General features: G+C 43.9%; 1 protein-coding gene across 5 annotated transcripts in view; it reads left to right on the top strand.

Annotated features, from left to right (window-relative positions):
* The first annotated feature begins 11605 nt into the window (after positions 1 to 11605).
* The window catches only part of Stim1 (stromal interaction molecule 1), a 157930-nt gene continuing 147610 nt past the window's right edge, over positions 11606 to 21925 (top strand). For 2 of the 5 annotated variants that reach the window (XM_005074062.4, XM_013116345.3), the window contains exon 1: positions 11606 to 12363. In XM_005074062.4, the coding sequence (XP_005074119.1) occupies positions 12225 to 12363 (139 nt within the window). In that variant the 5' untranslated portion in view covers positions 11606 to 12224. The remainder of the gene's footprint in view (positions 12364 to 21925) is intronic. The other 3 variants (XM_013116343.3, XM_013116342.3, XM_005074061.4) reach the window with 3 other exon arrangements.

Here is a 21925-nt window from a genome sequence, read left to right as displayed (position 1 = left end):
TCTCCTGGGTGATCTCACCTGAGCTCTGCTGGTTTCCAAGCAGGTCTTCACACCCCTACTCTCCAGTAAACTCCAACTCCTGTGGCTCACCAGAGGCTGGCAGGGTGTTCTGAGCTTTAGTCTACTGGCTAACAACTTTACCCTGCTGACTAACCTTATATCTAAATTCTCCTTAGTCTCTGATGTGCTTAGGGGAACTCAGCTTTCCCTGGGCTCCTCTTGATCCCTTGGTCTTTCTCAGTCTGCCTGAGAAGTAGACAGTTTCTTCATTTTTTTTCTTTAACCATATTGCTAAAGACAAATTCCTTGTCCTAATTTGTGGGCTTTGATAGCAAAGATGGGAGACAGCAGAAAGAAGTAACAAAGGAAATGACAAATTAAACAAAGCTCAAGTGGTTGTTTTTGACTGTCTTGAGGAACCTAGTATCTAGAAGGAGGGAGAGAATACAATGATCATGCCCAGTTTTCCAAGAGAGTCCTGTTTCTCTACAGAACACTTTTGCATTTTTGAGATGGGTGGTACCCAGTTCACCTGGCATAATCCCTTTTTGAGAAATTCCTCTTCTTCAGGAACAACTCAACTCTATAGATACCTAAGTAATTTAGTATTCCCTGTCTCCTTCCCCCTCCTCTTCCTCCCTCTCTTTGGTCCTTCTACCTCTCTCATTGTTGTTTTTCCTTTGAGACAGGGTCTTACTATGTAGACAAGGCTGGCCTCCAACTTCAGAGATCCACCTTCAATAGATCCACCTTCTATAGCCCAAGTGCTGGAATTAAATGTATGTGTCACTATGCCCTCTCTCTAATTTTCATCTTTGCCATTTACTTTCTATGTGACCCTGCAAAAGTTATGATTTTAGCATAATGTAGATGTGTGTTATGCTTTTTAGTCTATATAAGCGCTCCTCGGGGCAGGCAATATCTCCTTTCATTTTATAGATTAAAAACACATCCTCCATGTAGGAAAATAGGACTTAGCAAAGTCTTAATTTAAACCTTTATAAAATGAATCAGAATTATGGGAAATCATCAGGTTACTGTGGCTGTTAATTATGTGAGGCATACTCAACAGAGGCAGTAAGTTATGTTTATTTTATCTAGTGCTGTATTCTCAGTGTCTGACCCAATGAATATTTGTTGAAAGAATAATTGGACGCAGTGTGTTTAACATATCTAGGCTGTAATAGTGCCTACCAGCTGGGGATGATGGCACATACAAGTAATGCCAGTGTTCAGGAGGTAGAACTGGGAAGACCAGTTCAAGGTCACTCTTGGCTACACAGCAAATCAAGGCTGGTCTAGACTCAAAAACAAAACAATAACAAGAAAAATTTAAGTTTTAAGAAATTAAAAAGTTCATTACAAAGTCATAGCCAGTAATTAATCATAATCAATCTTTTTTTTTTTTGGTTTTTCGAGACAGGGTTTCTCTGTGGCTTTGGAGGCTGTCCTGGAACTCGCTTGGTAGTCCAGGCTGGTCTCGAACTCACAGAGATCCGCCTGCCTCTGCCTCCCGAGTGCTGTGATTAAAAGGCGTGCGCCACCAACGCCCGGCAATCATAATCAATCTTGATGCCTTACATGATTATCCAATTAATTACCAAATAATACATTACAAATCTGGATCCTGCCTGGTCTACAGAGTGAGTACCAGGAAAGCCTCCGAAGCAATACAGAGAAACCCTGTCTTGAAAAACCAAACCAAACCAAACCAAACAAAACAAAAACAAATCTTGATCCTTTCTATTATTCAACTATTGCTCAATCATAATTATTCCTCAGGTTGTGCTCAAGTTCACCCATCTAATAAGAAGGTGAGGAGAAATGACTCAGTGGTTACGAGTTCCCAGACCCACAAAGGTCAGATGCCCTCTTCTGGCCTCCATAGGTACCAGGCACACAGACAGTGCATAGACACACATCCAGGCAAAACACTCATACACATAAACAGCAATTAAATAAGGAACAAGGTCAACTGGGCGTTGTGTGTACATCTGCCTGACTACCTCCCTTGTCTAGTTTCTACTTCTTCAATCTATTATCATCATTATCATCATGATGATTTGATACATGTACATTTAGTTGATTTTGTTGTTTTGTCTTTGAGACTGGGTTTCATGTAACCCAGGACTGACATCTAATTCATTCTGTAGCTAAGGATGACCTTGAACTCCTTATCCTCTTGTCTCTGCCTGCTGAGTGCTTGGATCATTGAGTACATTATAACACCTAATATACATAGTTGGTCTTGGTGTAATTCTTTAATGGCTTTGATATTTTTATAAAGTCAATATTTATTGAGTATATTATGCTAGACACTGTTCTGATCCCTTTATATACATTAAACATCTACTTTTTTTTTTAGACAGAATCTTACTCTTGGACCAGCTAGCCTGGAATTCACTCTATAGCACAGACTGGTTTTGAACTGATAGCAGTTCTTCTGACTCAGCCTTTCAAGTATTGAGATTTCAGGTGTGAGCTACCACACAGCTTTAACTCATCTGAGCTTTGTGGAACCCTTCCTTTTTCAGAGGAAAAGCTAAGGATAGAGGGAGATTAAAGGCCAGGGAGCTTGAGTGACTTGCTGAGAGTCACACACACCAGAGCTCACACATGAACCTAGGCAGTCTGAAGCAGCCCTTTTGCTGCTTGTCCTCCCAAACGTTGCCTCTGCACAACCTCCTTGACTACTTCTAGGTAATTACTTTTTCTATACTTACTACTCTTGTACAACTCCCTCTCAAGACATTACCAAGTTACTAATTATCTTTTCATGTACAGGGTAGGAAATGTTATTATGAGTAAATGCTCAATAGATGTTGAGTGACTGAATGAAGATTGACAGAAAGATTCAATAAGTGGGGGCTGGTGAAAGCTAAGAGCATTGGCTGCTTGTCCAGAGGTCCTGAGTTCAAATCCCAGCAACCACATGGTGGCTCACAACCATATTCAATGAGATCTGATGCCCTTTTCACTGCACTGTACATAGTAAATAAATAAATCTTAAAAAGAAAAAAAAAGATTCAAGAAGTGGGGCTGGAGCCAGGCTGAGGTGGTGCACCCTTTTAATCACAGCACTTGGGATGCAAGACCTCCATGAGTTTAAGTCCAGTCTGGTGAGTTCAATCTCCAGGACACATATATCAAACTGGATCTTTAAAAAAAATTCTAAAGCCGGGCGTTGGTGGCGCACGCCTTTTAATCACAGCACTCGGGAGGCAGAGGCAGGCGGATCTCTGTGAGTTCGAGGCCAGCCTGGTCTACAAGAGCTAGTTCCAGGACAGCCTCCAAAGCCACAGAGAAACCCTGTCTCGAAAAACCAAAAAAAAAAAAATTCTAGAAGCAGTGCTGGAAAGGGAGATGATTCTGTTTGGAGAAGCCAAGCAGCCAAATCATGGGTCATTTCTCAGTAACAACTGTACTTCCTATTTTGGACACCAGGGAGTGCCACTATTAAAGCATTCCAGACAAGGATGGCGAAACCTTTCTAAGCAGATCTACAAGTCTCTCTCTCTCTCTCTCTCTCTCTCTCTCTCTCTCTCTCTCTCTCTCTCTCTCTCTCTCTCTCTCTCTGTTGCTGTGAGTAGAACCCAAATTGTTGGGAATGCATGTCAAGCAAATGCTCTTCCACTGAATTATATCTACCCTTTTGTGCCTTTGTATTGAGATAGTATTTAATACAGCCCAGGCTGGCCTCCTAACTGGCTCTGTAGCTAAGAATGGCTTTGAACTCCTGACCCGCCTTTGTTCACATCTCGATTGCTCATATTACAGCCGAGTGTTACCACCTGACTGATATCATAAAAATTTTTGAACATATATACAATGGAGGAATTGTATTCACTGTAAAGAAGAAATTATGACATTTGTAGGATAGTGAATAGAATGAGATCATCATATTAGGCAAAACAAACCAGACTCAGAAAGACAAGTATTGTATATTTGCTTTGATATGCAATCTAGATTTAGTTACATATATATATGTGTGTGTGTGTATGTACATACATATATATATACATACATACACATGTATATACATATATATGTAGGACATGAAAGCACAAAAGGGTCAGAGAGTGGCAGAGGGAGCAGGCTGGGAGGACAGGGGAGAAGAATTGAGTACACTCCACATGAAACTGGAAGGTGTGTCATTGGGGGAAGGAAGGGACCAGCAAGAAGGGAAGAGGATAGGGAGGACAGTAGGGGGTTAATAAGAACAACATATGATATTTCTGTATGAAAATGATAAGTAAATCCACTACTTTGTATACTATCTAAAAAACTTATCAAAACTATGAGACAAAAATTTAAATACAGGTTCTCTAGCCTACACTGAAGTCTGTTTCTGTTGCATAGCAGCTGTGTAAACATTGCAATCTGGAAGCCTCAAAGCATTTCAGAGTAACCTAAATTCAGGATAAAAAAATTATAGTAATTAAAAAGATGACACCATGCTGGGAGTGGTGGCACACACTTTTCATCCTAGTACTTGGAAGGCAGAAGCAGGCCGATCTCTGAGTTTTAGGCCAGCCTGGGGTACAGAGGGAGTTCCAGGACAGCCATGGCTACATAGAAAAATCCTGTCTCAACATACATCAAAATAAAAAAAAAATCACAACATAAAATCTTTCTTTTTTATTAATTTCTTTGAGACAGGGTTTCTCTGCACAGTCTCAACTGTCCTAGAACTCACTCTGTAGACCAGGCTGGCTTTGAACTTAGAGAGATCTGCCTGCCTCTGGCTCCCCAGTGCTGGAATCAAATGGATGTGCCACCACCACCCGGCTAAAAATCTTTGTTGTTGTTGTTGTTTGTTTTTTGTTTTTCGAGGCAGGGTTTCCCTGTATAGCTTTGGAGCCTGTCCTGGAACTCGTTCTTGTAGACCAGGATGGCCTCGAACTCACATCACCAATGCCCAGCTCCTGGCTAAAATCTTGATCTTTAATTTTATTTTGAGACAGGGGCCTCATTATGCTTTCTAGGCTGGTCTCGAAGTCCTGGGCTCAAGCAGTCCTCCTGCCTTAGCTTTGTCTGTAGCCATGGATACACATCATGGCGCCTGGCTTTGTGCTGCTGGGGTTGCGCGTGATAGGCAAGGGCTCTACCATTGACCTCCAGCCTCAATCTCTTAATCATTTTTAAGTGTACAGGTCAGCCATGCTAAGTATTGCACATTCACACAGTGGCACAACTAACTTCCACAACTCTTCCTCTTGCAAAACTGCAACAGGCTATTAAACAGCTCATAGCTCTCCTGCTAGCTTTAGCAACTACTGTTCTCTTTTCTGTCTCTGTGAATTTGACTTCTCAGGAAACTATCTAAATGGAAGGAATCATGTTTTTTTTTTTCTTTCATGATTGGTTTTATCAACATTGTTTCAAAGATCTATCTATATAGTATTGTGTGCTACAATTTCTTTTTTTTTAAGTTTTATTTGTGTGTGTCTGCACATGTGTGTGCATGTCACGGTGTGCTTGTGGAGGTCAGAGAACAACTTGTGTAAGTTGGTTTATGCTTTCTACCATGTGGATTCTGGGGATTGAACTCAGGTTATCAGGTTTGGCAGCGAGCACCAAGCTCCTTTATCTGTCAACTCTTTAACACCCCCCCCCCAAACAGGGTTTCTATATAGCTTTGGAGGCTATCCTGGCACTTGCTCTGTAGACCAGGCTGTCCTCTAACTAACAGAGATTTGCCTGCCAAGTGCTGGGATTAAAGGCATGCACCGACACCACCCAGCTTGGATGGGTGTTCTACCAATGAGATCTCATTTTACTTTTATTTTTAAAGATTTTTTTTAAAAACCTTTAGTGTGTGTGTGTGTGACTGTACACCACATGCATGTAGGTATCTGAAGAAGGCAGAAGAGGTCTTTGGATCCCCACTAGCTGGAGGTAGAGGTGGCTGTGAGCTGTCCCACATGAGTACTGAAATAAACTCCAGTCTTCTGCAAGTGGCAAGCACCTCCATACATCTCTCCAGCTCTTTACTTTTTATTTTGAAACATGGGCTAAGTTGTCAAGGCTGGTTTTGAACTCCTTTTGTAGTCAGGATAGGCCTTGAATAACTGATACCACTTCCTGAGCCTCCCAAGTAGCTGGGATTACTGGCTTGCTCTACCAGGCCCAGGGAGACCAAAGCTTTCTGTGTCAAGCTGGTTATGCTACCACAGAAATCATGGGCGGTTAAGAGAAACAATCTAGTTACTTTTGAAAGAAACTTTGTCAAACATGCACTACCTTGCTGTTTCATGCCTGTCTTCTTAACCAAACAGGAGGTGGTTTAGGCAGATTTAATAGGCTATAGATGTATTTTATGCCACTTATATAAGTTTACTGATTTCTGTGATGCTGAGGACCAAATTCAAGTCTTCACACAAGGAAAGTATGTGTTGTACCACTGAATTACATATTTTATCTCCTGCCTTGTGTGTGTGCGTTGTGTATTGGTAGACTAGAAATCAGTCTTGGGTGTCATTCTTTTTTTTTGTTTTTTTGAGACAGGGTTTCTCTGTATTGTTTTGGAGGCTGTCCTGGAACTCACTCTGTAGACCAGGCTGGCCTCGAACTCACAGAAATCCGCCTGCCTCTGCCTCCCGAGTGCTGAGATTAAAGGCGTGGGCCACCAACGCCCGGCTTGGGTGTCATTCTTAAGGAGCCATCAACTGTGGCTTTTGTTTGTTTTAGTTTTTCCAAACAGATTTTCTCTGTGAAGTCCTGGTTGTCCTGGAACTTGTTTTGCAGAGCAGGCTGGCCTCAAACTCACAGAGATTGTTTGCCTCTGCCTCTTGAATGCTGGGACTAAAGGAGTGTGCCACCATTGTCCCCACTGCCTTGCTGTTTGTTTCTTTGGATACATGATCTCTCATGGACTAGGAGCTTGCCAAGTGTGCTAGTTTGGCTGGCTAATGAACCCCAGGAATCCACTTGCTTCTACCTCCCCAGCACTGGGTTACAAGCACCTTACCCAGGAAGCCAGCTCCATAGCCTGGTTTTATATATATATATATATATTTTTTGTTTTGTTTTGTTTTTTTTTGTTTGTTTGTTTTTCGAGACAGGGTTTCTCTGTGGCTTTGGAGGCTGTCCTGGAACTAGCTCTTGTAGACCAGGCTGGTCTCGAACTCACAAAGATCCGCCTGTCTCTGCCTCCCGAGTGCTGTGATTAAAAGGCGTGCGCCACCAACGCCCGGCCTGGTTTTATATTTTTAAACTTAGTTTCACATGAAAGAACAGAAGAGCAAGAAGAACAACAAGTTATCTGCTCAATATTTAAAAAGAGATGTTGGAGCTGGAGAGATGGCTCAGTGGTCAAGAGCACATACCATCTCCTTTTTGGGTAGGAGGATCTGTGTTCTCAGCATCCATGTTGGATGGCTCAAAACTGCGTGTAACTTTAGCTCCAGGGGATGTGGTGCTCTTATGGCCTCTGTGAGCATCTGCATACATCTGGGCATGCACACACAGAGACACTGTACACATAAATAAATATAAAATAATAATAATGATAATGATGATAGTACTTGCAAGGGAGGCTTACCATTGTACTACAGATGTGCTGACACTTGTGATTTCCCTAGATATGGAAAGCTCAATTTGTTGTAGCAGGGGACTGAATTCAAGGTCTCCCTTTAAAGAGTTTCTGTGAGTATGTGTGTGATTTTTTTTTTTTTTGAGATTTGGTTTCATATAGTCCAGGCTAGCCTCAAATTCACTATTGTCTTAGTTAGGGTTTCAAACGCTGTGAAGAGACACCATGACCACAGCAACTCTTGAAAAGGAAAACATCACAGTTTCAGAGGCTTGGTCCATTATTATCTTGGTGGGAAACATAGTGGCTTGCAGGCAGACATGGTGCTGGAGAAGGAACTCAAGAGTTCTACATCTTGACCCACAGGAAGTGAATGGTGATGCTGGGCATAGCTTGAGCATAGGAGACCTCAAAGCCCATCCCCACAGTGACACATTTCTTCCAACAAAGCCACACCTACTCAAAAAGGCCACATCTAATAGTGCTATTTCCTTTGGAACCATTTTCTTTCACACCACCACAATTATGTTGCTGAGGCTGGCCTTGAACTCCTACTTCTACTTCTCAAGTGATGGGATTATGTGTGACTATTCATGGCCTCTCTCTCTCTCTCTCTCTCTCTCTGCATTCCTTTCTTCCTTCCTTCCTTCTTTCCTTCCTTCCTTCCTTCCTTCCTTCCTTCCTTCCTTCCTTTTTTTGAGACAGGGTTTCCCTGTGTAGCTTTGGAGCCTGTCCTTGAACTACCTCTTGTAGACCAGGCTGGTCTTGAACTCACAGAGATTCACCTGCCTCTGCCTCCCAAGTTCTGGGATTAAAGGCATGCACCACCTTTACCTGGCTGAGACTCTTTTTCATTCTTTCTTTCTTTCTTTCTTTCTTTCTTTCTTTCTTTCTTTCTTTCTTTGGTTTTTATGAGACAGGGTTTCTCTGTATTGTTTTGGAGGCTGTCGGTCCAGCCCGGCCTCAAACTCGCAGAGATCCTCCTGCCTCTGCTTCCCGAGTGCTGGGATTAAAGGCATGCGCCGCCGCCACCACCACCTGGCCTCTTTTTCTTTTTAAGACAGGCTCCCACTATGTGGCCCAGACGGACTTCAAACTGACAATCTTTCTGCTTCAGACTCCATAGTGCTAGGATTACACTCATACACTCATTGATTTAAGACACTTTTGATTCAAGTCTTACTCTGTACCATATGGCCTAGAACCCACTGAGTAGTTAGGCTGACCTTGAACTTGGCATAATTCTCCTGTTTTAGCTTTTAAATGCTGAGGTTAGAGGTGTGACCCACAATGCCTAACAAAATCTTTTTACTTTGTCTGTGTATGTTGCTAGGGATCAAACCCAGAGCCTTGCGCATGCTAGGCAAATACCCATAAGCTACATTCCCAGCCCTTTCCTATTCCATCTGTCTGTGTTTTCCTGTGTTGAGCAATGCTAGTTTTTGTTTTTAACTTATTGTTTTTCAACGTGCTGGGAATTGAACCCAGGGTCTTGGTGTGGGAGGCAAGCACTGTGCTTCTAAGCTGTATCTCCAGCTCCCCATTTCTCTGAGTTTTATTTATTTTTTGGTGCGTGCGTGCGTGTGTGTGTGTGTGTGTGTGTGTGTGTGTGTGTGTGTGTGTGTGTGTGTGCCTGTGAAGGGCAGAAGAGGGCAGTGGATCCTCCTGGAGCTGGATTCAGGTGGTTATGACAGACCTGATGTGGATCCTCTGAAAGTGTATACATTCTTAACTGCTGAGCCATTTCTCCAGCTCCTCTATCATTTTTTTTTTTCGTTTTTCGAGACAAGGTTTCTCTGTGGCTTTGGAGGCTGTCCTGGAATTCACTCTGTAGACCAGGCTGGCCTGGAACTCACAGAGATCTGCCTGCCTCTGCCTCCCGAGTGCTGGGATTAAAGGCGTGTGCCACCAACGCCCGGCTCCTCTATCGTTTTTTTGGCGACAGTCTTTTGATACTGGGTCCATTGTCCTGCCTGCTTTCTAATCTGTAGTCTCCACCACTCACTATTACTCCTACCTAATCACTCAGGCATATTACCTACTTGTCCTTTTGCCATTTGAGTTTGAGATCTGGCTTCAAACGTAGGTCTAATAGAATCTAGGTCAGAGGTTTGCCTTTTGTTCTGGCCAATTTTATAGCATACGGCTGTCACTCAATAATATTTGAGTGATCAAATGAATTAACTAATTCTTACAACATCGAGCTTCTACTAAGTATTCATTACCTGCAGGGTGTATATCTCAGAGACGAATGACCTCTGAAACTATAGTGGCAGGAACAGATATATATATTTATGGTCCAACTCTGGTTGCAGACTGATTCAGGTAGCATTTTCTCCCCCGCCCCCATGGCTTTTTGAGACAGGTAGCCAGCCTTTCTGTGTATAGCCTAGGCTGTCCTGGAACTCACTTCGTAGACCAGCCTGGCCTTGGACTCACAGAGATTCTCCTGCCTCTGTTTCCTGAGTGCTGGGATTAAAGGCATGAGCCACCATCACCTGGCTAGGTTGGCCTTTCTAAGGAGCTATTCAACCATATGTAGACTAAGAAGAGCTTAACTTTATTGGTGGGGCAGGTGGAGGGGAAGTAGCGTGAGGAAGGTTTTGAGTAGAAGCAACAACAGACACAAAGGCTCTGAAGCCTGTTTGATGTGTTTGGAAACTTCCTGAAGGCCCATGGATTGTAGTGTGCTTGTTTAAAATGTCCGAGGTTCTGGGTTTGACACACTATATTGCAAAAGTACACACACACACACACACACACACACAAAGAAGAAGAAAGATCAATGTGATGGGAGCTTAAAAAAGTGGGGAGAGTGGTAGTAGATGACGTCCGACATGTATTTTTATATCAACAGCCTAACCCTTAAGCCAGGCAGCTGTTGGGCAAATCCGTGTTCTGGTCTTCAAAGGGCTTGCTCAGAACAGGAGCTGGTTTATCACTGTCAGAAGAGGGACAGGGCGTAATCCAGTCTCCTGCCTTCGGTGCCAAGGACAAGGGGTAGGGCACAGAGGTTTCAGTAAAGATCTGCTGACCGTATGCTTGAGAAGAGAACAGGAAGTAGAGGCTTTGTTCAAGGAAGCCCGGGCGGAGTTCTCTGTTTTGGGGGCACTCGTTCTCAAGTCGCTGCAACCTCCTCTAACTAAATCAGGGGTGGGAAAGTGAGGAACCAGCTATCGGCCTTATCTCATAAACCTCAAGAGGGTGGGGGGGCTTGAAGGGAGGGTAGGAAAATGGGTTGCAAGAGTCACGCAATTCATCTGACATAGGTCAGAGAGCTAGGAAGGCCTCGTACAAGTGAAATAATACCTACAGTGGGATGGACATTTCACTTTGTTTTTCAGAACAATTTCTTCTGTAAACACTTGTAGCTTCAGTGGACTTGGCTAGGGGCTTCTCTTCAGCAACCCTCTAGAAAGGGTCAAGGCCACCTAGGATCTAGTCCTGCTTGCAGTACTTAGATGTGGCCACCAGGAATCGCTGCGTACGGGAGACAGGACGCGCGGGTTCCTGAGCCGCAGAGAGTCGGAAGCCGATTGGTTGCGAGGCGCGTCGAAAGGGCGGAGTCCGGGAGTCCGGGAGTTGGGGGCTGGGAGCGCGCCCCCGGGCCAAACCTAGCGGGGATGTAGTCACCTCAGGCGGCTCCCGGTCGGTTATCGTAGTGCCGCAGTTTCTGTTCAACCTGACTTTACAGTGGAGCCAGGGGAGCAGCGCCGCGGCCCAGAGATCCGGGCAGGGCAGTCGCTGTCACCTCCGTCGCAGGCCTGAGTTACCTGAGCAACTGCGTGCCAGGGGCTCGCCCGCGGGCGGGCGTTAGAGCGGGAGGCTGGGGTGCGCACGGCAGAGGCCGAGGTCCCATCCTTGGCGCGGGGCCGCGGACCTGACGACAGCCAGCGCAGGCCGGGTCCCCGGGACACCCCGCCGATTGCGGTGGGCTCCGGCCTGACATCTCCAACAGGTTATTCCGGGATAAGGCGGCTCTGGGGAGGGCCCGGGCTTCGCTGGGGGCCGGGCGGCGCGGGGCGGGCCGGCGGTAGAGCACGCCTCCGCCCACCTCGGGCCCGCCCCGCGCCGCCCTCCCGCCCTCCCGGGAGCCGCTGTCCCGGGCCTGGCCCGTGCGCGTCCGCCTGCTGCACCGGGGCACCAGGAGCCGCAGAGGTACACGACCGGGTGTGGGTGCTGACCTCGGCCTAGGAGTCTTAGGATCCCGGAGACTTCGGTGTCCGCTGGGGCCTGCAGGTCGCACGCTGAAGTCCTAGCTGCTGCCGCTCACCGCTGGTCCGCGGGGCGAGGTCAGGTGCCCCCCTTCTCTCCTCCCTTCTTTCCCTCCCCCACCTCAGTGCGGGCGGGAGATCCTGCCCGCCTCCTCCCGCAGGGGTGCAGCAGGCTGCGGAGCTGACAGCGGCCCCACAGCCACCCTGCCCAAACTCTCCGGAAGCAGCTAGAGCTCAGGCCGCCGAAGCCCCGACGGACCCACCGTTGGAACGGAGGGGTCCGATCCTTCTGCTCCCAAACTTGGAGCACTTGACCTTCGGTTGTCGGAGGAGGCAAGCCCGCAGGTGGCTGGACAGCTGCGGGGCCACGAGGGTATCTTGCCTGGGAATCATCGGCTGCATTCCCTGACTCTGGGATTTGCTTCTGCCATCCAAAGGTGTCTACATCAAGCGCATGTTGACTGAGACCCACAGTCATGGATGTGTGCGCCCGTCTTGCCCTGTGGCTTCTTTGGGGGCTCCTCCTGCATCAGGGCCAGAGCCTCAGCCATAGTCACAGCGAAAAGAATACAGGAGCTGGCTCTGGGACGACTTCAGAGGAGTCCACTGAAGCAGGTAAGGCCTCAAAACTGGGTGTCCCGAAGTTGGCAAATGGAATTTCCGCACATGTGAGGTTAGTGGAGGATACACACATAGCATTGTGTACTCTCAGTAGTTCAAGAAGTTCTTTCTGTGTAGCAGCCATGCCCAGTGTTACCAATTCCCCTGGACAACTTTCCTCGGGATGTTTTGGTGGGAGTGAGGAAACCTTTGGGGCACTTTGACTTTTCAGATCAGCAAGGTTAAGTCTTCGTTCAGGACTTCTTGTCTGGAAGAGTGGCCTTCCCAGGTGTTAAAATTGCTTTTAGCTAGTTTTATCACTTGAGGGGGTTGTGGGGTGGCCACTTGGGAAGGGCCCAAGAGGATCAGAGCTGGTTGGCTGTTTGACTGTAGCCAGGTGTTCAGTTGTGCCTTCCGTTCTAACCACTTTGAGATTCCTAGTCCCGCCCTTCCCTTAGGTAATCTGTCTTTTGGTTTTGCCAATGTGGAATATCAAAACAAGTCCTTAGCTGGAATCCTGTTTACCACTAGGGAGTTAATTGGCTCTTTCTTGACTTCTCCATAATAAAAAAATCCTGGGACCACTTGTTGACTTAATCTGTTTCTTCTGGATGATGAAAATAAGGATTCCATGTTATTATTTTTGAACTGTCCTTATTTTCCTTGCATACTCGTGGAACCTTATTCGGCAACAGTAGCTTGCAGCAAAAAGGAATTATTTTTACATATAGCTTAGAAGTCCGTCAGTTCTCTTCTCCTATTTCTCACACCTTGTTACTATGATTTACCTAAAAACTGTGACTTGAAGGCTAGGGGGTAGAGGAATAGCTGGGGTGTTTGAAGATAGGCAATGAGGGGATGTCTCAGTGGGTATCCGCTGATACAAGTAGGAAAAGTATAAATCATGGTGGTTGAAGAGTTTCATGGATTGCATTAGTGATAGTTTTTTTTTCCCCCAGCTTTCTTGACTTAGTTGGGTATAATTTTAGGTGCTTCAAGGGCATGTTTTCATGAGGCCAGGACTTTCCCATAAGCATAGAATTTGGACTGTTGCTTTTAGGATAGATCATTCCTGCAAACAAGTCCTTTCTCTCCATAGGAAGTTTCCCAGACCTCTGAAACTTAGTTTAAATGTTGTTCTTCACTGGGCTATGAAGGGAAAGATTGGGTGAACTGTGAAGTAACCATGAGTAGCATTTCTGCTCTCCCAGTGACAGACATCCTTGTTTCTAACTGATAATTTATTCTTTTGTTTTCACTTCAGAATATGCAAGTATGGCATAAAATGAATCTTTTTGAGGGGTGTTCTGTACTTTAGTTTTAAACTAGAAGGATGCAGCCTCGAGTTTCAGGCATTAGCTAACCTTTAGAATGCTGACTTTAGATTGTGTGTGTGTGTGTGTGTGTGTGTGTGTGTGTGTGTGTGTGTGTGTGTGTGCTGCTTAAGGTAGAGATTCTAGCATTCCTCAGGAATATCTCATGACTTGAGTTTATGGAGACATTCCTCATACATCAATTTTTAGAGGACTGGCTATTCAGATTATTTTATAAAGGCCTCTCTTTTCATCTTTATTTCCTCTTAATTTAGGAATTGGCTTTCATTGTTGTAGTAATTATTTTCCAGGGAGGAAGGTCTCAGAGCCTCTGGATGTTGGGGATGCCTAAGGTTTTTGTAGGAATGTGGGTGTCCTACCAGTATTGTTTTGTTAGCTTGTCTACTTGGGTGATTGTGGAACTTTGGCTCAGGCAGGGACTTATTTTTTTCAAAGAAGTAGCTCATTAGCCTGGGCTCTGCAAAAGGGTTTGGGGAGAAACTGTCTATATAGCCAGGGTCTTTTCTTTTCAGATAGGGTTTCTCTGTGTAACAGTCCTGGCTGTCCTGGAACAAGCTCTGTAGACCAGGCTGGCCTGGAACTCACAGAGATTCACCTGCCTCTGCTTCCCAAGTGCTGGGATTAAAGGTGTGTGTGCCACCACTGCCCAGTTTAGCCAGGCACTCTTAAAGCCTTTCCAACCCATCTGTGTCCACAGAACACAGGCCTTTTACTTGTTAAAGCTATCACCTCCTTCCCTCTCCCTCTTTTTTTGAGATAGAGTCTTCAGTAGCCTAGGTTGGCCTTCAACTTAAAAATGTAGCTGAAGCCAGTCTTGAACTCTTGATATTCCTGCCTCCACAATTTCAGTGCTGGACTACAGGGCACAAAACACCATACCTGGCTAGCTACCACTTTTCTCAGCCAGATTCAACATAACTGGTAAATTTATGTGCTGTGTACAGCTTGTATTTTACAGTTACATTCACAATAGCCCTATTAAAATACAGGGAAGCGTAATAATCTTTATTTTAACATGTGAATAAATGCCTTGGGCTATCAAGAAAGCTCAGCAAGTGAAGGCTCTGGCTGTGCATATATGGTGACCTAAGCTCAATCCCTGGGACCCAGGGAAAGGTGCAAGGAAAGAACTGACTCCCCAAAAATTGTTTTCTGGCTTCCATATGTACATCATGGCACATGGGCCCACAAATGTGCATCACGCGCGTACACACACACACACACACACACACACACACACACACACACACGACCACACAGACACACACACAGACATACAGACACACACATAGATATATAGACACACACACAGACACACACAGATACACAGACACAGATACACACACAGACACACACACACAGACACACACACACACACCCAAAAAAAATTAAGACAGAGAGACAGACAGACACTAGGTTCTTTGCTTGGTATTTGAAGCAGGTGTTCTGATGCATAAGGCCTGGACATCTTCCGTCTTTTCATGTCCTCTCCTGTCAAAAGAGTGCTGGGTGGGGCCTAGAGAATGTTGCTCTCCTTCTGGCAATTAGGCAGGCCCTGGTGACTCTATATCCCAGAAAAGGGGGCTCTTTTTTTCTCTCTTCTGGAGAGTGTTGATGAAAGAATTCAACTCTACCCTCTTTGGATGTATATGCAACCCATTTCCTTTTAGTCATAAAATTTGAATCTAAGGATTTGTTTATAGGGGCCAGGTATGGTGACATATGCCTTTAGTTCCAGCACTTAGGCAGCAGAGGTAGAGGCAGGTAAATTTCTGTAAACTAGGCCAGGCTGGTTTACACAGTGAGCTCCAGGCTGATAGGAATATATAGAGAAGACTGCCTCAAAAAAAAAAAAAGTTTATGGTGCATTAGCGGTGTAGCTGAGTGGTAGAGTGTGTGGCTAGTGTATGAAAGGTCCTGGGTTCCACTTCTGGCACCACTTAACAAAAAAGAAATACTTAATGACTTTCCCATCTATACAAAACACTATTAAAACCCAGCCGGGCAGTGGTGGTGGGCCTTAATCCCAGCACTTGGGAGGCAGAGACAGGCAGATCTCCGTGAGTTCGAGGCCAGCCTGGTCTACAGAGTGAGTTCCAGGACAGCTAGAGCTGTTACACAGAGAAACCCTGTCTCAAAAAACCAAAACTAAAATAAGCCAAAACAAAACAAAACCCCCAAAACATAAAACCCTGACCACGGGCTGAAGAGATGACCCAGCTGTTGAGAATACTTGCTGCTCCTGCAGAGAACCTGGTTCTGTTTTCAGCGCTCACATGGTTGATCACAACCATCCTTTAATTCCTGTTCTGGGTCTCTGCTATCCTCTTATGACCCTTGAGGGCACCCAGCATACAGTTGGTGCACATAAATAATGCAGGCAAAACACACACATAAAATAAAAATAAACAAATCTAAAAATAAAAAAATCCAAAACCCAACAAATAAAACTCTGGCCATGGGGGCTAAGGTTATTGGTAGAGTTTTGTACAAGCACTCTATCAACTATCTTCATACAACACCAAAACCAATCCACCCACCAATCAGATCAACAAAACCTCTGAATACTGAGCTTGTAGTGCTCTCATTGGGCAGTGGAGAGAACATCCCTACCACTTTTTGCTTTTTAAAGTACCGGAACACCTAGTTGTATTAAATTATTTTCTCAGGAAAAATCTGTCTATTACTGTGTTATTCTAGGGCCTACTTTTTTTTTTTTTTTTTTTTTTTTTTTCGAGACAGGGTTTCTCTGTATTGTTTTGGAGGCTGTCCTGGAACTCACTCTTGTAGACCAGGCTGGCTTCGAACTCACAGAGATCCACCTGCCTCTGCCTCCCGAGTGCTGGGATTAAAGGTGTTTGTAGGGCCTACATTTTTGAAGCGGGCTCAAAATGAATACCAGGAACCTCTAGACTCTAGGGTTTCAGAAACTCAAATGTTCAATAGATTGTTGTGTTGTGTGAGAGACCTCAGGTTGAGTCTGGATTTGTGGCTGCCATGGCAGGTAGTTTTGAGAGTCTCTAATCAGAAACTGGTTTAGCTGGAATAAGGTCCTGGAGGATAGGCTCCTATGCAGAGTGCAGGCTCTCTTTTCAATCAACCTCTTTGGAGTGGCAGGTCAGAGCCCAGCCAGCCCACCCAATTAGTTGCTGCTGCCTCCAAGGCTATAAATGGCCTGACCATCTTGGTAGCTATGCTAATTTTAGCTGAGGGTGGCTCCTGAACTAGGATGGAGCCAAGAGCAGGTGGGTGGAGCTTGGTTGAAGCTAATACCCTGGCCTGGCAAGAGGGACACCGCTATTCTGGGGCAGCCAGGATGTATTTACTTCCAGGTCTCAGCTCTGGCAATCACCTTTAGCTAGGTTAATTGATTCAGTAAACATTGAACAGTGCCAGCTCATATGGTATTTATTCAACAAGTGTTTGAATGACTGCTCTGGGTCAGTTACTGTGTATACCTTTTGTGGGGATTTAAGGATGAATGAAAGAGTTGTCTTCTTCCATGTAAGTTTCATTCTTGTTGGGGAGACAGTTAATAAGCACACAAATAAACACTGTCTTGTGAAAAGTGTAATGGAGGAAAATGTAAATAGTGTGCTTAGGGAAATGAGAAGGGACAAGAGACACAGTTAAAGCTGGAAGCTAGTGTCTAGCAGGACAGAGTGATACAGAGTAATATCCGCAATAATGATAGCAATCACTATGCAGCTCTGGCTGGCCTTGAACTTAAAGAGATTCACCTGCCTGAACCCCCCCACGTGCTAGGATTGAACTCATTTGCCATTCCTGGCTCATTATAAACTTTTATTTCATTTAATTATTGCAACCAGCTTCTGTGATAGATGTTATCCTTGTTTTATAGGGCAGGAAATTAAATGAGAGAGGTTAATAAATTTCCCAGTGTTACACAGACAGTAAAGAGAACCAGCATTTGAATTCAGAATTCTTTTCCTTAGCACTAACTTAGCTAGAAAGTTATCTTGTAAAAGTCACAGTATAAAAAGAGAGAGAGAGAGAGAGAGAGAGAGAGAAAGTATATACGTATACACATACATACATACATAATACATACATTCATACAGAAAGCTGTGGGAAGTCCAGGGGACGAAGTGACTAACCTTGTCTGGGAGAGCTGGGGGAGGCTTTACAGTTTCCCTCATAGTTTTTCTCAGATCTTGTGGAGATAAAAAGTGGCTGCTTAATTTCAAAGTTAAGAGATGGAAACAAGTTCAACCTACTTGTTTTTATATATGATGAAACTGATACTTAGAAAGGCATTAACTCTATGTTTCATAGTAGGTTATTAGTTGAGAAACTAGACTAGGACATTTGAGCTGAAGATCCAGACTTGGTTATTCAGTGTGTAAGTCAGATTAATGACTGTTTACTGCTTGCTTGTACCATAGAAGGAACTACTCAATGAGCCTGAGCCTAATTTTTCTTTTTCTTTTTTTTTCCTTTTTTTTTTTTTTGAGGTAGAGTCTCATGTAGCCCAGGCTGGCCTTGAGCTTACTGTGTCACTGAGAATAACTTTGAGCTGGTTTTCCAGTCTCTATCTCCCAAGTGTTTGGCTTACAGGTGTGTTCATGCCACCATGCCTGGATTTATTTAGGTAATAGTACAATATAATGCGCAGTATAGACTGTGTAGGCAAAGGAAGGAAGATATGTATAGACTACAGTAGGCTAAGGAGCGAGCTGAAGGAAAGATGGTATTGTGGAAATCTGGGTGACCAGTGTGAACATATGGGATGCCACTGTTAGGTGGTTGGCTAACTAGACAGGTGCTTTATTGCTGGCTAACTGCTTCATGTGAGCAACTGAAGATAGGAAAAATTCAGTCATGTGGGACCTATTGCTGGTCCTCAATATTACTATAAATTTAAAGTAATGATGAATGTAAATACTATTTTAAGATATCTATAATAATGTAATATGTGAGACTATGATTTCCGTTGGTGACAAAAACCATAGGTACTGTTAGTATTGTAGTTGATTGCATATATATTGCATGTAACCATATATTTGAAAGAAATACTAATTTGCAATAAGATAATATTGAAAATGATGATGTAGGTTGGGTATGATGATTCATGCCTATACCTGGCATTTTGGAGATAGAGGCAGGATGATCATCAAAAGTTTGTGTAGATGAATTTCGTGTCCCACCTGGTCCTGCAGCCTTCAGTCCCAAATAAACACACTGAGGCTTATATTAATTAGAAACTGTTTGGCTGATGGCTCAGGCTTCTTATTGTCTAGCTGTCTCTTAATTATTAACCTATTTGTATTAATCTAAGTATTTGCATGTGGTCTTGGCTTACTGGAGAATGCCCAGACCTGTTACTCCTTCAGTGGTTACATGGCATTTTTCTGGTGTCTCCTCTCTGTGTCCTCTCCCCAGAATCCTCCTAGTCTGGTAGCCATGCCTATACTTCCTGCCTGGCTATATCCTGCCTGTCCATTGGCCGAAACAGCTTTATTCATCAACCAATAAAAGAAAAATATATTCGCAGCATACAGAAGGACATCCCCCACTAAGTTTGGGGCCAAGCATCTGGGCAGTGATGGTGGGCACCTTTAATCCCAGCACTCAGAAGGCAGAGGCAGGTGGATCTCTGTGAGTTCAAAGCCAGTCTGGTCTACAGAGCAAGTTTCAGGACAGGCTCCAAAGATACACAGAGAAACCCTGTCTCAAAAAACAAAAAAACAGAAACAAAAAAAAGTTTGATGCCAAGGGCTAGAGAAATAGTATGTGCTGCATTTTTAGAGGACTAGAGTTTACTTCCCAGCACTCACATCAGGTTGCTCACAACTACCTATAATTACAGCCACTGCTTCTGGCTAACTCACACTCATGTCCCATATTCATCTCTACACACACACACACACAGAATTAAAAATAAATCTTAAAAAACTTGTTTTCAAAATGAGTTCTCTGCCAGCCATGGCTATGTAGTAAGACCCTGTGTCAAAAACAAAATAAAGTAAAGCAGATCAGTAGGATCAGAAGTTTAATAACCATTCTAAGTTAGGTAGAGAATTGAGGGTCAACTTTGGGCTACATGAGACTGTCTCCAAATTCAAACTCAAACCAAACCCAAACAAAACAAAGCACAATAGAAGTTTTTGTTCCTTACCAGACATGGTGGATCATGTCTGTAATCCCACAACTTTGGAGGCTGCGGCAAGATGATTGCCATGAGTTCAAGGCCAGCCTAGGCTACAGACTGTTACCCTTGTCTCTAAAACCCCAGAACAGATAACAAAATTCCCTAACAAATTTCTGCTGTTTGTGTAGAAGGTTTGAGGCCTTGATGAAGGGAATGGTTTTCTAGGTCTTCACAGAACTTGGGCTCTAAGTCCTTGTGGGTTCTTTGGTTTCCTGATGGGTAGCCTTTGAGTCACATTGCAGAGCGGCTTCATGAGCACATTGTGGTTCATGGCTATCTGTGGGAAATGATTCTCAGAAAACCCAGCAGCTCTGAGTGTCAGGCTTTTGGGGAGGAAAAAAAGATATCAAACTTAGCTTACTATGGCTTTGTTTTTGTTTTACTGTTTATAAAAAAGTGGTGAAATACTAAAATAACAAAATATAAAATGTTCATCTGCACAAAGAAATAAACTAGTAACAATATAGAGTTTTCTTTATTAAGTTAAGGACACTTTGTATGACTTTCTGATATAAACATAGTACTTTTTTGTTTTGTTTTGTTTTGAACAGGCTTTTTCTATGTAGCTTTGGAGCCTGTCCTGGAACTCACTTTGTAGACCAGGCTGACCTCAAACTCACAGAGATCCGCCTGCCTCTGCCTCCTGAGTGCTGGAATTAAAGGCACAAGCCACCACTGCCTGGCTAGTACTTTGTATATATATTTTCTTCCCTGGGATCTTTGTGAAGGAAGATAGGAGTGATTGTCCTTTGGTTTTGTGTTGAGCCTACCCACTGTTGAAGTTTGTTGGAAAAACAGGGATATTTTTCAAATATCTCATATTTTGGGCCTTTCCTCATCCTTTGGAGGTAGTACTGTTTACTCAGGATACTACATTTTATCTAAGTTCAGATCCTTCTTTAATCTTTTTGTTTTGTTTTTTGAGACAGGGTTTCTCTGTGTAGCTCTGGCTGTCCTGGAACTCTGTAGATCAGGCTGGCTTCAAACTCACAGAGATCTGCTTACCTCTGTCTCCAGACTGCAGCGATTAAAGACCTGTGCCACCACTGACACCTGGTTCTCTTTAATCTTTTATTTATCCTCATTTTTGCCATCTTCAAGAAGCATTTGTAGCTGAGAATTTGCCTTCTAGACCGAATAGCTCAAAAGGACAGTCTCAGAGTAATAACTGGGAATTTGGACCCATGCTGTTTTTAACTAAAACCATTACTCATTGGTGTGCTCCAAAGTGAGCAAATACCACTCACTGATCTGGTCCTCAGAACCTTTGTCTGCTATAGCTTTGCTGTAGTTATATTGACCAAGGAGTCTGAATAGTACATATAGCCACTCATTACAAAGCTGTGTTGGGAATCGGCTCAGTGGTTAGAGTGCTTGCCTAGCATGCATGAGGCTCTGGGTTTCAGTGTCCAGCACTGCATAAACTGGGCATGGTGGCTCATATCTGTAATCCTGCAGCTCAGTGATTACAGACAAGAGGATCAGAAATTCAAGGTCACCTTTGGCTATATAAGGAGTTTGAAGCTAGCTTGGAATAAATGAGACAATTAACAGTTTTAATACAAGGCTTGGTATATGGCATACCATACGTATTATAAAGGTTGTGCATTTGAATTAGATTTTGTTAAGTAGTTTGGATTCTATTCTAGTTTGCTAGGTGCTTGAAAGTTGAAAATTATTTTTCTTGGAGTTGCTAAAGAAATAAGCTTCATGCTGGGTGGTGGCAGTACACGCCTTTAATCCCAGCATTCAGAGGCAGAGGCACATGGTTGTCTGTGAGTTTGAGGCTACCCTAATCCATAGAGTGAGTTCCAGGACAGCCAGGGCTACACAGAGAAACTGTTTAAAAAAACTAAACAAACAAACAAAAAACCCAAAATAAAAAACAAAACAAAGAAACAAAAAAACAAACCACTGATTTGAAAGTTCATTGTTTAAGATTTTCATATTCACTTGGCAAATGAATCTTGTATTAATTTTGAAAAAGTAAAATAAAAGGTGGATGAGATGGTTTAGTGGGTAAAAGCTCTTGCCACACCAACCTGGAACTCACAATGAAGCAGAGAACCAA

This window comes from Mesocricetus auratus, unplaced genomic scaffold, assembly GCF_017639785.1.
Source record: "Mesocricetus auratus isolate SY011 unplaced genomic scaffold, BCM_Maur_2.0 Super-Scaffold_4256, whole genome shotgun sequence".
Lineage (NCBI taxonomy): Eukaryota > Metazoa > Chordata > Mammalia > Rodentia > Cricetidae > Mesocricetus > Mesocricetus auratus.
This window is presented reverse-complemented; position numbering and strand designations above follow the sequence as displayed.